This window comes from Triticum urartu, chromosome 7A (assembly GCF_056163025.1).
Source record: "Triticum urartu cultivar PI428250 chromosome 7A, HENAU_Tu73, whole genome shotgun sequence".
Lineage (NCBI taxonomy): Eukaryota > Viridiplantae > Streptophyta > Magnoliopsida > Poales > Poaceae > Triticum > Triticum urartu.
Genome location: NC_141879.1, coordinates 524,900,099 through 524,918,538, shown reverse-complemented (window position 1 = coordinate 524,918,538; position 18,440 = coordinate 524,900,099). Strand labels below are relative to the sequence as shown.

At 46.9% G+C, this 18,440-nt stretch overlaps 1 protein-coding gene across 1 annotated transcript; it reads left to right on the top strand.

Moving 5' to 3' along the window:
- The first annotated feature begins 7,103 nt into the window (after nt 1-7,103).
- Nucleotides 7,104-12,893, top strand: LOC125519882 (uncharacterized). The gene is made up of 5 exons (XM_048684661.2): nt 7,104-7,802; nt 9,050-11,006; nt 11,189-11,249; nt 11,329-11,552; nt 12,493-12,893. The coding sequence occupies exons 1-5, from the start codon at nt 7,661-7,663 to the stop codon at nt 12,578-12,580; spliced, it is 2,472 nt and encodes an 823-aa protein (XP_048540618.2). The 5' UTR covers nt 7,104-7,660; the 3' UTR covers nt 12,581-12,893.
- The last annotated feature ends 5,547 nt before the right edge of the window (nt 12,894-18,440 follow it).

Genomic DNA, 18,440 nt, shown 5'->3' with positions numbered 1-18,440 from the left:
TTTGGGTTCAATCTTGCGGTGTCCTTTCCCAGTGACAGTAGGGGCAGCAAGGCACATATTGTATTGTTGCCATCGAGGATAACAAGATGGGGTTTTCATCATATTGCATGAGTTTATCCCTCTACATCATGTCATCTTGCTTAAGGCTTTACTCTGTTCTTATGAACTTAATACTCTAGATGCATGCTGGATAGCGGTCGATGTGTGGAGTAATAGTAGTAGATGCAGGCAGGAGTCGGTCTACTTGTCTTGGACGCGATCCCTATATACATGATCATACCTAGATATTCTCATAACTATGCTCAATTATGTCAATTGCTCAACAGTAATTTGTTCACTCATCGTAAAATACCTATGCTCTTGAGAGAAGCCACTAGTGAAACCTGTGGCCCCCGGGTCTATCTTCATCATATTAATCTTCCAATACTTAGTTATTTTCCTTTGCTTTTATTTTACTTTGCATCTTTATCATAAAAATACCAAAAAAATTATCTTATCATATCTATCAGATCTCACTCTCGTAAGTGACCGTGTAGGAATTGACAACCCCTTATCGCGTTGGTTGCGAGGATTTATTTGTTTTGTGTAGGTGCGAGGGACTCGCGCGTAGCCTCCTACTGGATTGATACCTTGGTTCTCAAAAACTGAGAAAAATACTTACGTTACTTTGCTGCACCACCCTTTCCTCTTCAAGGGAAAACCAACGCAAGAGCTTAAGAGGGTAGCAAGAAGGATTTCTGGCGCCGTTGCCGGGGAGGTCTACGCAAAAGTCAACATACCAAGTACCCATCACAAACCCTTATCTCCCGCATTACATTATTGTCCATTTGCCTCTCGTTTTCCTCTCCCCCACTTCTCCCTTGCCGTTTTATTCGCCCTCTCTCTCTATCCTCCCTCTCTTTCTCTATTTGCCTCTTTTGCCCGTTTCTTGTTTGCTTGTGTGTCAGGTTGCTTGCTTGTCGTTATGGCTAGTCCCCTATCCTCTCCGTTATCTCCCGAGAATGAAGTTCTTAATTTTAAACAAAGGGAAGGAGAAAATTTAAAAGACGCTTGGTATAGTATTTTTAATGCTCAAAATAGATCTACCAGGAAGCAATCTACTTCCGTTCTTCTTCGCAATTTTTATGTAGGCGTTACTCTTTGTTACAGATATATCCTTGATACCATTACCGGAGGGAACTTCTTGGGTAGCCATACTTTTGATTCTTACAATGCTATGATAGATTTGTTTGGCTCACCACCTCTTTTGGTTAATGGAACTATGTTAACTTTGGAGCATGTAATGCAAAAACTTGAAATTATTGAGAATAAAGTTGCTACCGTTGAGTTAATTGAAAATTTCGATAAAAAGATCCACAACCAAATTACCCAATATGGATCTAAAGTAGGAGTAACTTTGAAAAATATCAAGGAGAAGGAACCTATAGTTAATGAAAGAATAAATCATGATTCCACTAGAATCGATAAACTTGAGGGTATCATTACCAACTTGGGAACCACTTTTTCTTCCGTAAAGAATACTCCAAGTCCTCCGACTAAAATTGCTAAGCTTATGTATGTTCCTAAAAATAAAGGTGAATTCTCTAGCAAAGAAACTGCGGATCTTAAATCTATAAGTGTTCATCCTAATCTTTTTGCTATCATTAAGGAACCATTTGCTGCTAATGATTTTTTCGATCTTGTGCCTAAAAGTTTGATAATCAATAAAAAGAAAGAAATTCCTAAGGACGGTAGATGCCTCATTGAATAATTACCTACCAATGATGGAAATACCTAGATCTATCCTTGCTTGTTATGCCTAGCTAGGGGCGTTAAACGATAGCGCTTGTTGGGAGGCAACCCAATTTTATTTTTATTCCTTGCTTTTTGCTCCTATTTAGTAATAAATAATTTATCTAGCCTCTGTTTTGGTTGTGTTTTTTGTGTTTAATTAGTGTTTGTGCCAAGTAGAACCGTTGGGACGACTAGGGGAAAGTCTTGTTAATCTTGCTGTAAAAAACATAAACTTTAGCGCTCACGAGACTGCTACCATTTTTATTTGGAAAGTGCTATTTAGTTAATTATTTTTGAAGATGATTAATATATAAATTCCTCACGTCTAGCAATTTATTTTAGAATTTTTGGGGTTCCAGATCTTGCGCTAGCTACAGATTACTACAGACTGTTCTTTTTTTGACAGATTCTGTTTTTCGTGTGTTGTTTGCTTATTTTGATGAATCTATGGCTAGTAAAATAGTTTATAAACCATAGAGAAGTCGGAATACAGTAGGTTTAACACCAATATAAATAAAGAATGAGTTCATTACAGTACCCTGAAGTGGTCTTTTGTTTTCTTTCGCATAGGGAGCTCACAAGATTTTCTACTTTGAGTTTTGTGTTGTGAAGTTTTTAAGTTTTGGGTAAAAATTTGATGGATTATGGAACAAGGAGTGGCAAGATCCTAAGCTTGGGGATGCCCATGGCACCCCCAAGATAATCTAAGGACACCTAAAATCCAAAGCTTGGGGATGCCCCGGAAGGCATCCCCTCTTTCATCTACTTCTATCGGTAACTTTACTTGGAGCTATATTTTTATTCACCACATGATATGTGTTTTGCTTGGAGCGTCTTGTATGATTTGAGTCTTTATTTTTTAGTTTACCACAATCATCCTTGTTATACACACTTTTTGAGAGAGACACACATGATTCGGAAATTGTTAGAATACTCTATGTGCTTCACTTATATCTTTTGAGTTATAAAGTTTTGCTCTAGTGCTTCACTTATACCTTTTAGAGCACGGTGGTGGATTTGTTTTATATAAACTATTGATCTCTCATGCTTCACTTAGATTATTTTGAGAGTCTTAAATAGCATGGTAATTTGCTTAAATAATCCTATATGCTAGGTATACAAGATTAATAATAAAATTCTCTTATGAGTGTGTTGAATACTATAAGTTTGATACTTGATAATTGTTTTGAGATATGGAGATGATGATATTAGAGTCATTCTAATTGAGTAGTTGTGAATTTGAGAAATACTTGTGTTAAAGTTTGTGATTCCCGTAGCATGCACGTATGGTGAACCGTTATGTGATGAAGTCGGAGCATGATTTATTTATTGATTGTCTTCCTTATGAGTGGCGGTCGGAGACGAGCGATGGTCTTTTCCTACCAATCTATCCCCCTAGGAGCATGCGTGTAATACTTTGCTTTGATAACCTGTAGATTTTTTTAATAAGTATATGAGTTCTTTATGACTAATGTTGAGTCCATGGATCATACACAGTCTCACCCTTACAACATTGCTAGCCTCTCTAATACCGCGCACCTTTCACCGGTATCATACACCCACCATATACCTTCCTCAAAACAGCCACCATACCTACCTATTATGGCATTTCCATAGCCATTCCGAGATATATTGCCATGCAACTTTCCACCGTTTCGGTTATTATGACACGCTCCATCATTGTCATATTGCTTTGCATGATCATGTTGTCGACATTGTATTTGTGGCAAAGCTACCGTTCATAAATGGCTTTGCATGATCATGCTGTCAACATTGTATTTGTGGCAAAGCTACCGTTCATAATTCTTTTATACATGTCACTCATGAGTCATTGCATATCCCGGTACACCGCCGGAGGCATTCATATAGAGTCATATCTTGTTCTAAGTATCGTGTTGTAATTCTTGAGTCATAAGAAAATAAAAGTGTGATGATCATCATTATTAGAGCATTGTCCAAGTGAGGAAAGGATGATGGAGACTATGATTCCCCCACAAGTCAGGACGAGACTCCGGACGAAGAAAAAGAGGCCATAAAAAAGGAGAAGGCCCAAATAAAAAAATGAGAGAAAAAGAGAGAAGGGACAATGCTACTATCCTTTTACCACACTTGTGCTTCAAAGTAGCACCATGATCTTCATGATAGAGAGTCTCCTATGTTATCACTTTCATATACTAGTGGGAATTTTTCATTATAGAACTTGGCTTGTATATTCCAATGATGGGCTTCCTCAAAATGCCCTAAGTCTTCGTGAGCAAGCAAGTTGGATGCACACCCACTTAGTTTCTTTTTGAGCTTTCATATACTTATAGCTCTAGTACATCCGTTGCATGGCAATCCCTACTCACTCACATTGATATCTATTGATGGGCATCTCCATAGCCCTTTGATACGCCTAGTTGATGTGAGACTATCTTCTCCCTTTTTGTCTTCTCCACAACCACCATTCTATTCCACCTATAGTGCTATGTCCATGGCTCACGCTCATGTATTGCGTGAAGATTGAAAAAGTTTGAGAACATCAAAAGTACGAAACAATTGCTTGGCTTGTCATCGGGGTTGTGCATGATTTAAATACTTTGTATGGTGAAGATAGAGCATAGCCAGACTATATGATTTTGTAGGGATAACTTTCTTTGGCCATGTTATTTTGAGAAGACATAATTGCTTAGTTAGTATGCTTGAAGTATTATTATTTTTATGTCAATGTTAAACTTTTGTCTTGAATCTTTCAGATCTGAATATTCATACCAAAATTAAGAAGAATAAATTAAAAATATGCCAAGTAGCATTCCACATCAAAAATTCTGTTTTTATCATTTACCTACTCGAGGACGACTAGGAATTAAGCTTGGGGATGCTTGATACGTCTCCAACGTATCTATAATTTTTTATTGCTCCATGCTATATTATCTACTGTTTTTGGACATTATTAGGCTTTATTATCCACTTTTATATTATTTTTGAGACTAACCTACTAACTGGAGGCCCAACCCAGAATTGCTGTTTTTTTGCCTATTTTAGGTTTTCGAATAAAAGGAATATCAAACGGAGTCCAAACGGAATGAAACCTTTGGAAACGTGATTTTCTCATCAAAAATGATCCAGGAGACTTGGACCCTACGTCAAGCAAGCAACAGGGAGGCCACGAGGTAGGGGGCGCGCCTACCCCCCCCCCCCCCCCCCCCGCCCCCAGGCGCGCCCTCCACCCTCGTGGCCCCCTGTTGCTCCACCGATGTACTTTTTCCTCCTATATATACATACGTACCCCCAAACGACCAGATACGGAGCCAAAACCCTAATTCCACCGCCGTAACTTTCTGTATCCACGAGATCCCATCTTGAGGCCTGTTCCGGAGGTCAGCCGGAGGGTGCATCGATCACGGAGGGCTTCTACATCAACACCATAGCCTCTCCGATGAAGTGTGAGTAGTTTATCTCAGACCTACGGGTCCATAGTTATTAGCTAGATGGCTTCTCTCTTTTTGGATCTCAATACAAAGTTCTCCCCCTCTCTTCTGGAGATCTATTTGATGTAATCTTCTTTTGCGGTGTGTTTGTTGAGACCGATGAATTGTGGGTTTATGATCAAGTTTATCTATGAATAATATTTGAATCTTCTCTGAATTCTTTTATGTATGATTGGTTATCTTTTTAAGTCTCTTCGAATTATCAGTTTGGTTTGGCCTATTAGATTGATCTTTCTTGCAATGGGAGAAGTGCTTAGCTTTTGGTTCAATCTTGCGGTGTCCTTTCCCAGTGACAGTAGGGGCAGCAAGGCACGTATTGTATTGTTGCCATCGAGGATAACAAGATGGCGTTTTCATCATATTGCACGAGTTTATCCCTCTACATCATGCCATCTTGCTTAAGGTGTTACTCTGTTCTTATGAACTTAATTCTCTAGATACATGCTGGATAGCGGTCGATGTGTGGAGTAATAGTAGTAGATGCAGGCAGGAGTCAGTTTACTTGTCTTGGACGTGATGCCTACATACATGATCATACCTAGATATTCTCATAACTATGCTTAATTCTGTCAATTGCTCAACAGTAATTTGTTCACCCACCGTAAAATACCTATGCTCTTGAGAGAAGCCACTAGTGAAACCTATGGCCCCCGGGTCTATCTTCATCATATTAATCTTCCAACACTTAGTTATTTTGCTTTGCTTTTATTTTACTTTGCATCTTTATCATAAAAATACCAAAAATATTATCTTATCATATATATATATATATATATATCAGATCTCACTCTCGTAAGTGACCGTGTAGGGATTGACAACCCCTTATCACGTTGGTTGCGAGGATTTATTTGTTTTGTGTAGGTGCGAGGGACTCGCGCGTAGCCTCCTACTGGATTGATACCTTGGTTCTCAAAAACTGAGGAAAATACTTACGTTACTTTGTTGCACCACCCTTTCCTCTTCAAGGAAAAACCAACACAAGTGCTCAAGAGGTAGCAGTGCAGATCGCGCAAAAAAGTATCTTGTAAATCGTGCGAAACAGAAGAGCTGCCTGTAGCGCGGGTTAATTAGACAAGACACGGGGTGTTTTTTTTGTAAAAGTGCAGGCAACGACCTATCCGGCCAGCTGGCTGCCACTTGTCACATTGTGATAGGCTAGGGACTGAATCATCACATCTAATGTAAGTTAGGGTATGGTGGAGTAGCATTTTGTATGTTTGGGGCTAAATCATCACATTCTATGCAAGTTGGGATACTTGAAATGCTTTTACCTCCCGTTTTAGTGGTTTTGCTAGGTGCGAGTAATGTTTTTTTTTTCAAGTCTTAATTGTCTTTAGACAAAAAGATCAACTATGTGAAAAAAATGCAAGTTCCACTTTTTTTAAACAGATTAACACTTAAGAAATGCCAGTCAATGTAAACATCTAGTATATGATTTCTGTGCTTTACGGATCACGCAGGCGACCTGTTCACCTGCGTGGTTGCCACTCCACTCCATCAACCGGGTTGACATTTACGCGGCGGGACCTGTTCATCGTGCGCGGCCGCCACTTCCATCAACCCGATCGTACGTACTACGTGGACGCTGTCCCGAGCCGCCGAGACCCGAGAGGATCCCGAGACGCGACACCACCGAGCGAAAAGAACATCACATTGGCGGCATCGTCGCAAAAAGAAAAAAGAAAATAAAACACAGGCGGAGGCGCCATCCATCCCGAATTCCCAGCGGACGGGGGGCATGCATATTTTCTTTTCATGGACGAAGTGTGGTTGAGCGACTCATCTTTTTCCTCGGGAAAATGGTCAAAACGGGCGCACGCGCCGTCGATCTCGCTCGCTCCGTAGTGGCGTAAATTCCTGGGAGGGCCACCACCACCACAGGAGCAGCAGCACACCACTGTGCTCTGCGCCGCGTCGAGGAGCGCGAAAGGCGGCGGGCCCCAGCCCGGCCCAGCCAGCTGAGCCAGCGCAGCGAGAGCCGAAGCGCTGGAGTCAGGGACTCAGACGGAGGGAAAGGAAAGAGGGGAGAGGAGATGGCCGACTCGTGACGGGTCACGATTTAATTTGAGCAACCACCCGACCCCCCTCCGCCTCCCTCTCCGCCCTTCCTTCTCCCCACCACCTCGACCAGCCCGCCCTTCCTCCACCCTTCTCCGGCCCCCGGACCAGCCGGTCGCCTCTCCTGCTCCGTCCGCCGCCCGGCACGCGGCGGCCAGGGTCGCCGGAGGGGGTTCTGCGCTTCTCTCTGCTCTCGTTCGGTCTGTTTCTTTGTCTGTGCAACGGCACGAGCCAGCTGCTTCTTGGTGTCTGTCTGTCGGGGACTCTCGGTCTCGCCGTTAATGCGGCGGCGCCTGTGACCGGGACGCCGAAGAGGGAGGAGGAAGGAGCTGTTTCTTGGACGACGAGGGCTGTCAGGAATGGAAGGCGACGAGGCGGGGGCGGCGGCCGCGGCGGCGGCGAGGATAAGGGTGGTGCGCTGCCCCAAGTGCGACAAGTTCCTGCCGGAGCTGCCCGCGTACTCCGTCTACGTCTGCGGCGGCTGCGGCGCCACCCTCCAAGGTGCGCGCCTCCCCTCCTCCTTCCCCCCCCTTCCTCACCCGGCTGCCCCGTCCATTTACTGCTTCGCGGCGCGGCCTTGGCTCGTCACGGGCCAAGAAACGACGGGAATGCCGGGTTTCCAGCCTGTTTTCTTCTTCCTCTGTTCGCTCGTCGTTTCTTCTCCTGATTGGCCTGCAAATTCCTCTTTCTTTTCCTCCACTGGGTTCAGACATGGCGGATTGGGGAATTGATTAATCACCACTGCTAGTATACTCCAAGGAAATAATAATAACCGGTCAATCCATGCATTTTTGTTTGGCATTTTGCTGGTGGTGGTGACACTGACGCATGCTGCGACGAATAGTTTGATTCGTGAACCAGTCCTCACCTTCCGCGGCAAATTTGGGAAGGGCTTTTGCCTTTTTGTGTGGGGACACATGACACATCCGTCTTCCATTTTTTGTTGCCATCGCAGTAATTTTTACCCCTGTATATAGGGTTGGTTTTGAATTTTAACCCCCCCACCCTCCGAACAGGGAAGGCCCATTTTCATTTCGGGCTTTGGAATCTTATCTTAGCCTACCGTTTATGCTACTTTTTGGAATTTAGCCCTCAAATGCCTGGGTTTATATATGTAATTTTCTGAAATTTCTGTACCGTCTTTCTTAGAAAGAATACTATAGTGATCTTGAAGTTTTGATTTGTAGGACCAGGTCTCATTTTTCTGGCTGTTTCTTGCAAGACAAAGCATAGAAAAAAATTCTCGTGTAAAAATAGTAAAGCTGAAAGCTCTACTTATGACCACTTCTTGCCGAAAAATGCCTGTTGCCAGTGTATGAAGCTTTGGGTTTTTACTAGGTTGTAATTTGTAGTATCATATTAGGGTTAAGGGGAAAAGATATGCTGAGTTTGACCTTGTGCATGTATTAAATTACTTGACGATGTCAATAGTTATAATTTTATAACCAGCGTATGCTCTGTCTGTTCGCTATTAGTTTAGGATCTACTTGCGTTTTAGTCTTCGGTTGTGCTGTGCTGGGTTGCTTCTGGGGCCAATAGGAGGCCAAGGCGACGTTGTTGGTGTTGAGTCTAGGAGATGTAGTTGTGTTTTGCACATCCTTCTGAGATCTTTGTTAATACTAGCATGATTGCCTATCATAGTATGACTTGGTACTTTTTTATTAATGATATGCCCAGTTAATCTCTACCATTGAGTGGTACTTGTATGAATCTGGAAATGACACCATTACTCACCTGAAATTTTGCAGCAAAGAGGAAATACTCTGCTCAAGCTTTGGATACCTCTGATAATGGAAATATGAAATACTTGGAAGTACTGGAGACTGTGCCAGAGACATCTGAAGCAATGGCTGGAGCTAGCATTGATCATAAATCAGTACCCAATAGAATGCCACCTTTGCACAGTAGATCAGTTTACAGCCGTGATAATAGTCGGATTACAAGAGAGACAAGCACCTCAAGTGTCAAAGCTAACATAAGAGATGATGTCAGGGAGGCCAAGTACATGCGCTTTCGTAATGTGGAAAATGGAGAGACTGCACATCCGGTAAGAGCAAGAGGTGTATCTGACATAAGCCCGAGGTCGCAAATCGACAGTGTTCCACCCAATGCAGTCCGAGGAGAAGGCCCTGTTGACCACCAGTTGAAGTCTAGGAACACATATTCCAACAGGGAGCGTGTCAATGATACAGACATGGACGGTCCAAGCAGAGTCAGGGATCTTGAGAAAGATCGGGCCGAGCTGTTGAGGATGCTTGATGAGTTGAGAGACCAGGTTCAGCAGTCGTGTGAGGTAAATGGGCCGGATACAAGTGCTACAGTCAATAGAGCAGCAGATGCCTCAAGTTCATACAATATTCATGAACGGGCAAGTCAATTTAGGCATGATCCATCTCAATTGCATCGGAAAGGTCCTCATCACTCTTCATCCATGAATATGAGGAATCCTAGCGTTCCACATGTTTATGGTCCATTGCCTACACAGCAGAGCCTTCATGGATATGTGGAACCAATTGCACATGCAAGAACCTCTAGCTATCCTGCTGGCCCTTACCCATGGAGAAATTTCGATAACTATTTCTTTGGACAGCATGATCCTGATCCTCTCCTCTCTTGCCACCACGAAGGTTTCTACCACCAGGCTCCTTGTTCTTGCTCACATTGCTACCACCGGGAGTTCTTGCCTGTACAGGGAACTCCCCTGGGTTTCAGTGACCAGAGGGCACCGTATCTTGTGAACAGTTACGGGGCCTATCCTGTGGATGGTCCCTTGCTTGGTCAGCAAAGGTACAATTCAAGAGGTGCTAATCCTTCCTTGCAGCAGCATAACCTGAGGGCCAACGTAAGCAAGAAGCCTGCACAAACTTGCGAGCCAATTGCTGGTGGTGCTCCTTTCACCATATGCTACAACTGCTATGAAGTACTGCAGCTACCGAACAAACGCTCCTTGTTGGGGAAGGAGTATAAATTGCGGTGTGGATCATGCTCACACACAATTGTAATCAAGCTTGATGGAACCAGGCTTGATGTATCAGAACTTGCACCGAGTGCACATTTATCTCCTGCACCGCAAAATGGCATTGGTGATAACATGGCAGATAACTTGCGTGCTACTGCTGATGATAGATTGCTTCCAACATATGCTTTTTCTGTAGCAAGCCATCAATCTCAGGAAAAGGACAAACACTCAAATTCAAGCGAAACAGGCAGCAAACATACCCCTCTGGGGACTAATTCTGAGGATAGTCCTCAATCCAGGGATCTTCCTGCTGAAGACAATGTGATGTCCCGCACACCGAGTTTACCACGCCGTGATCATTGTGGATTCTCACCATCTGAAGGTTCTGGAATAGGAAGCAGAAGTACCCGTTCTGAACATGAAAAGGTTGTACTGTTAACTGAAACTTGCAAACAGAACTCAATCAAAGATGTATGTGTAGCAAATGAGATGCACTCGTCAGACAATGAGTTTGATGATCCTGATTACACAGAAGATGTATTAAATGTACCACAAGATTCTGGCCACACTAGGACAACAAAGGTGGGTGATTCATTTTTCACCAATCTTATAAAAAAGAGCTTCAAAATGAACAATGGAACACGCAATGGAAGAGCAAGGGTTTTTGTAAATGGTTTCCCTATCCCAGACCGTGCAGTCAGGAAGGCTGAGAAGTTAGCTGGACTAATATATCCTGGTGATTACTGGTAAATTCTTCAAGGCATATTCTGTTTTTGGTTTTACTTCATGGATTTTACATTTCAGGCATTTAAGCTTCACTAACCTAGAAAATAAACACTTCAGTTAATTTGTATAAATACATCCTATGTACGTCAGAAGTCATCCTTATATGAACTACTCAAATGTTGTCTAATATTCTCTTTCTTAGGTATGACTACCGTGCTGGGTTCTGGGGTGTTGTCGGTCAGCCCTGCCTTGGCATGATACCTGTAAGAGCTTGTGGATTTTGCACAATTCAGTATTCTGCATAGTGTTGATTAAGTTTCTAAGCAAATTTTTTGATTGCAGCCTTATATTCCAGAGTTTAATTACCCTATGCCCAAGAATTGTGGTGGTGGAAACACTGGCATTTATATCAACGGAAGAGAACTCCACCAGAAGGATTTGGATTTACTTGTATCTCGAGGACTCTCTGATTCCCCTGAAAGATCTTATATAGTTGAAAATTCTGGGAAAGTTACAGATGAAGCATCTGGCGAAGAGCTATATGGCCTTGGCAAGCTTGCACCAACGTAAGTATCTTGTTAATCATCTTAAATTCTATGAATGCAAAGTACTTGAGATTATTTTGCTTAGTGGCTCAAGTTCCTCTCTTATTTTTCTATTTTTGGCAAAGAAATCCCCTGTTTGAAAATTTGAATAAGTTTTCCCTTCAAGTGCAGTTAGTGCAATACTCCTATAATCTTGCTGCGACACCTCTTCCTGTACTAACATAACTCTAACCGAGGATTATTTGTTTTTGGTGAATAAAATATAGGGTCATATGAAATCTATTGCTAAGCAATCATATATTATGAGTTCCTAAGCATATAGCAAATACGTATGTGCGTAGTGCACCCGCCGTGCTTAGTATTGTTTGCCGTAAGGCGGATAGATGTAGAGCATCGTGAGCTGCTGAAGTCATGCTAGAATTGCAAGTAATAATATTTGCTGATGTATATTTTAGCTTGTTAATATAGTGCTCAATGCTAAACTCGTAGCAGTGTTTAGAAATGCGACATCATTGGTCTCAGATCTATGAAGTGCCAGTTGTGGTCAGCAGAGCCTGATCGTTACAGGTGCCTTGAGGCAGACCCAAAGCCATGCACAAACATAGCTTTCAGACAGCCTGTTCTCAAGAGCTACATTGATTTACTATCCATGTGACTGAAAACTTGAATAGTGTTAGTTATGAAGTTATGATTGCTCGGATCACCATCGGTTGATCTAGACTGGGTAGTATATTGAAATGTGGATTGCTCTTGGGAAGAGATGATTTTCAAGAAATTCCTGAACTAGCATGTGCCGTGATCAAATGCGCGAATAACTCCATATTCGGGAACAGTTAGGGTGTTTGTTCAGTTGGTGCGGCTTCTCTGCCTTGGACCACACCTGCATCTTTCGGCAAATAGTCTTATGCCAGCTGTAGTGTATATCACTCTTCTAACATTTCCTTTCCTTGTATAATTACAGCGTCGAGAAATTGAGGCGCGGATTTGGTATGCGAGTCCCCAAAGTTATCGTGACAGGCCAGCACGCTACGATCATCACCCACGGATAAGCTCGGGGATAAACCAGTGGCGTAGCTGCATCCGAGAACATGGAGATTTGAAGATCAATGGCGGTCGTTCTGATTTCCAGAAATTGTTTTCAGCTCCATCCTATGTGGCCTCCTGGCTAGTTCTTGTGCTTGTTGGATTGTTTATCCGAGGCCTCCTATAGAGGCGTGCTTGTAAGTTTCTTCCTAGCTAGACGTTTTGAGTGAAAAGTTGGTCGATTATGTTTGTTTGTTTGGTTGTTACGTTTTCTTGATCTTGATACACCAACCAACCTACCTCAAGATTTACCTTTCGAGTCCGAGTCGGCTGCATCAACCTTGTGGAAATGTGGAACTAAAACCAGGACAAGTATTTTGGAACTGAGGGTGTGGCATTTGTTTTACAGGAGTAGTGCTATCCTTGATATGTGTGCCTATCAAGAGACTAGGATCGTGCACATGAGCAGAGGTCTTGGTAATTCGAGGCCTTCATGCAAAACAAAACACACCATCTGTTAGGAGCTAGGGTTCTGCCCGGTCTTGGCCGTAGGCAGTAGGGGAAGGAGGGGGCTGGGCGTGGCGATGAGCGGCCGCGCCGGCGGCTGGGCGCCGTCGCGGGAGAGGAGGATGGCGGCGGCAGCGCAAGAGGCAGGGGGCGGCTAGGGTTTCAGCTCCTATGGGAGCCGGGCAATAGAGATAATCTTTTTATTGCTTCATTCCAAAAAGAGTCTTACAGCCTATATTTATAATCTAGATAACTTGCAGAAGAATTAACATAATATAACTTGCATAAGAATTAACCTAAGATAACTTGTGGGCTAAGATTGCCCGGTGGGCCTAGCTAAACCGGCCATAACACTTCTCCCCGCCTGCATAAACAACTCGTCCTCGAGCTGTAAGGTGGGGAAGCGCTTGCGGAACTCATGGAGGCGATCAACCAGCGTCAAACACCTTCTCGACAGCTGGGGCGTCCAGGTTGGCGGCGACGGTGTCCTCCGGAATGTAGTCTGCAACCTCCAGGTAGAAGAGTCGCGGGCAGGCATGGCCGGGCGTGTAGGGCTCGTCGCAGTTGAAGTATAACCCTTGGCGACGACGCTCGAGCAGTTCGGCTGATGTGAGCCGGCGGAACTGCCGCGCCGCGGTCGCGACGAGGGGTGTCGCAGAAGCCTGCGCAGGTCGACCCTGCGCGGAATCCGGCCCGGGTAGCAACCCGGCGATCCGGGACGGTGATTCCTGCTGGATGGCCACCGCGCGGCGCTCGAACGCGCGGGCGTAGTACATGGCCGCCTGAAGGTCTTGTGGCCCCTTCATCTCGACGTCCACGCAGATGTGGTCGGGAAGGCCGCCGACGAAGAGCTCCGCCCGCTGTAAGGCCGTCACACTAGGCGCGTGGCATGCTAGTGCCTGGAAGCGGTCGGCGAAATCCTGCACCGTGGAGGTGAACGGTAGGCGGCCCAACTCGGCCAAGCGGCTCCCGCGTACCGGTGGTCCGAATCGAAGAAGACATAGCTCGCGGAAGCGATCCCACGGTGGCATGCCGCCCTCGTCCTACTCGAGGGCGTAGTACCATGTCTGGGCGGCCCCGCGGAGATGGTAGGAAGCCAGCCAAGTGCGCTCCGACGTGGGCGTGCGCTGTCCACAGAAGAACTGGTCACACTGGTTGAGCCAGTTAAGCAGATCGTTCGAACCGTTGTACGTGGCGAAGTCGATCTTTGCGAACCGGGGCGGCTGCTGGTGTGGCGCGCCCTGGCCCACTGCCTCGGCGGTACGGAGGGCTGATGACGGAGCTCGGTCCAGGGTGCAAGGGCCGGCGTAGTCCCCTGTGGCTCCCGACGCCTCGGGCTGCAACTGGAACCCTGACGGCGGCCGGGCCTCCGTGGAAGCTGACGGCGGCCCGTGGAGCCAGCCAGGAAGTGGCGACGGTGACGAAGGGAAACGGACCTCCTGGATCGGAAGGCCGCTCGGCGAGGACCGGCCCAGGTTAGGGTTGGGCGGGGGCGGTGGTGGAACCTGCACCGTTGCCGTCGGGAGGGATGGCGCGGTGAGGGACGGCGCGGGCGGCGGGGCCCAGGTCGGCCACTACGGTCCCTGGGTGGTGGCGGGCGGCGCGGTTGGCGCCGCGAACGGCGTCGGCCACTGCGGCCAAGGCGGCGTCGAAGCGGCCGATGGGGAAAACGCCGGGTAGCCGCCGGTGGTGGCCGTCGGTACTGAGTACCATGGCAGTGCCTGCTGGCCCGCGGACGCGGCCGGATGAAGCGGTGGAGGCGGCCCGTACGGGCCCGCCAAGTAGAGGCGGATGCCCTGGACCGCGACGACCAGGTCATTGAGCACGTCGGCCATGGCCTCCGGTGTGAACTGCGGCGGCGCTGGGGGAGGCGACGACGGTGGTTGCTGGAGGGGGGTTTGTGGCAGGCCCTGGCCCGGCGTGGTGCCAGGTGCAGGGGAGATTGTCGCCGATAGGGAGGCCGTGGTGCCCGGCGACGCAGCGACGGCGTTGGTGGAATTGGTGGCAGCGGCGGTGGGGGAGGCATTGGGCAGCGGCGGCTGCGGTGGTGGCGGGTTTGGAGGCGGTGAAGACATGGTCGAAACCCGGGTACCTGATACCAAGGTGTTAGGAGCTAGGGTTCTGCCCGGTCTTGGCCGTAGGTAGTAGGGGAAGGAGGGGGCTGGGCGTGGTGATGAGCGGCCGCGCCGACGGCTGGGCGCCGTCGCGGGAGAGGAGGATGGCGGCGGCAGCGCAAGAGGCTGGGGGCGGCTAGGGTTCCGGCTCCTCTAAGAGCCGGGCAATAGAGATAATCTTCTTATTGCTTCATTCCAAAAAAAATCTTACAGCCTATATTTATAACCTAAATAACTTGCAGAAGAATTAACCTAAGATAATTTGCAGAAGAATTAACCTAAAATAACTTGCATAAAAATGAATCTAAGATAATTTGTAGCCTAAGATTGCCCGGTAGGCCTAGCTAAACCGGCCATAACACCATCAAACGTACATGGCAGCATCACGGTGCCACTTTCAGAAAGGTTGGTGACCTACCTACACCTGGAGATATCCTAGGACCTGAACCATGAGGCCCATGCGCGGACCGCCCTCCCTGATGCAAGCTGCAAAGCACGGAATTGGGTCCACCTGAGCCGAGCTGAGCTGAGCTCGCACACCCGTGCTCGCTCCATGATTTGTTTCTGTCAGCGGAGGGCGCAGCGGGCGGAGGGGATCGCCTCCGCCTCCGCCTCGGCTAGGCCATGGCAGCCGGTCCCGGAGCTGTAGCTGGCTGCTACGCCTGCCACGGCGGGCGTCACGCCCGGCCCGGGGCCCGGGGGACCAGACGAAGCTATGCTCTGCTACGTCGCGTCGACTTCACAAGCGCGCGCGCCCACGGCTGGCCTGGCCATGGACGCGCGTGGGCGGCGACGAGCTCGCTCCACCTTGAGTTGATTGGTCTCGCTGTGGCCGGCGACCATCTCGGGCGGGCGGGCACGGGCGCCGCCGTGAGCCGCCGCCGGCGAACAGTGCGAGGATGCCCAACGCTCTGTCTGTTGTGTTCGATCAGCGTCGTCTCCGCTCCGAGCGGCGGCACACGCGTGATGATGGATGTGATGGATGGATGGGCCACCAGTTCCCCGACGTCACCTAGCAAAGTGCATGCAGGGCCGAGAGGGATCACCCAATCAAAAGACAGGGCCGCGTGGATGGCAAGCCTGCATGTGCGCCCATTTATCGGGTCCAGTGGGCAAACCACCTAAAAAGCAAAAAAGAACTTACGGTAAGATCGTGAAATCCTTGGTCTAAAAAAAGTTACCAATGTTTTACTTGGTTTTACATATGTGTGTTGTTTTATCAAAGTTTTGACCCAAGTATTTAGCGTGGATGACTGAGTAATTAGCGACTCTTAACGGCGGCGGGCGGCAACGTTCGCTCGATCTATAGATGCTAGGATCCGTAGAATATGTCTATCCCTTGGTGAGCTTGATTCGCTCATGATGAAGAGAAGAAACGGAGACTAGCACGTGGTAAACAAATCTAACTGAATCGGTCCAGGAGATATAATACATGCCGTTTAGCATATACTAACAGAACGAGGAAAAAGGATCGCAGCTGGATACTGTTATCTTGAGTAGACGGCAATGTCAACTGCGATCGCCCCGATCTTTTTTCTCTGCTCTGTCTAGAAAAAAGAGGCCAGGACCTCTTTTCCAGATACTCCAAAAAGACCATGGTTTCAGAGATACCGTGGTTTACAAAATTTTAGTTTTTGCTGAAACCAAATGCATCAAAGTATTCCAAATCATGTTTTTTTTCAACAACCGCGGAATTCCCAGAAAACTTAAAAAAAAACTTTGCTTCCAAACGCAGCCTGAAATCCTTGGTCATATCACACACACTTTCTCTCAAGAAAACACATGCACACACACGCGCGCGCGCGCACACACACACAACCTCCCGATCTGCATGGAAAAGGAACTCCGGACCTTTGCATTGCAGTACAATGTCAACAGAAACGAGAGAAGCCAAGGACAACAACCACATGGCAGCAACTCTAACAGAAGAACAACATGTAGTGGCATCCCTGAGTGTGTGCACAACTAGCTAACCGATCAACATTCAATTCTTTACGTTACAATATGTATTCTTGAGCCTAGCTCAACTAGTCGGGGGAGTGAATGTCAAAGCAAATACCTGGGTTCAAATCCTCACGGAGGCGAGTTTAGGTTCTTATTTATTCTTGAGGGCCAGCCTTTTCTGGTATTGAAATTCTCCCCCAATTTTTGACGCCGCTAGCCTTAAAGTATCCCACCTTGTATAATATTGTGCACTGTAAGGATGATTACATGGCTTCAGTATTACAAGCGGTCCCGTTAAATATCCGGTTCAAGAGGTTCTTAGTTGGGGAGCGTTGGAATTCTTGGCTTCACCTTGTGCGGAGATTGATGGCTGGAAGCGGTGTGTTTACGGTTGTCGGTGTCAAAACCGGCGAATCTCGTAGTAGGGGTCCTAAGCTAGGCGTCTTGGAGCGATGGTAACATGGACACAAGATTTTACCCAGGTTCGAGCCCTCTTGATGGAGGTAAAACCTTGCATCCTGCTTTTGATTGTATTCATATGGGGTGTAGTACAGAGTACATGTGTCTACCACGATATTGTAGTAATGAATATGAGATTGTCTATTGACTAGCCTGGCCTCGGTTTATATAAGACACCGGAGGCCTAGGGTTTAGGAGAGTCCTTGTCTTGGGCGCCAAGTCTTGTGGAGTCTTCCTTGTATGCGGTAGGGGTTGTCTGAACTGGCCCATGAGTATGCGGCCATGGGGTCCTCGGCCCAATCTAACTGATCGGGAGATGACGTGGTGAGTACCCCCTAGTCCAGGACACCGTCAGTAGCCCCCTGAACCGGTCTTCAAGTTGGGGATGCTCCTCGATTCTTCCGAACTGTTCTTCATCTTCGGTCGTCGGTCTTGAAAACTGGTTCAACAAATCTTCCCATCTTCGATCTTTGAGGATCGCCAAAGTGCACCCGAAGAGCTTATACGTCGGGTATCTGAGGAGCCCCTTTAAGTTTCCGACCTTTATCAATGCCTTGTTATTTTCACGCCCACCTCGGGTTTGAAGTTGTCCCCATGCGGCGGTGTCCTCTTGCATCCGAGCTCCAACGCCAGACTGCATTTGATGTATCTTTTGCAGCCGAGCACCAACGCCGGACTGTATCCGAGCTCCAACGCCGGACTGAATCCAAACTCCAACACCGGAGAGTATCCGAGCTCCAACGCCGGACTATATCCGAGGTGTCGTATATCACCTTGGCTCAAAAAAGTTGAAGGAGTTTAGCCGAGCTAAATGCCAGAAATGCCCTCTATGGAGCCAACCATTGGCATCCGAGCTTTATGC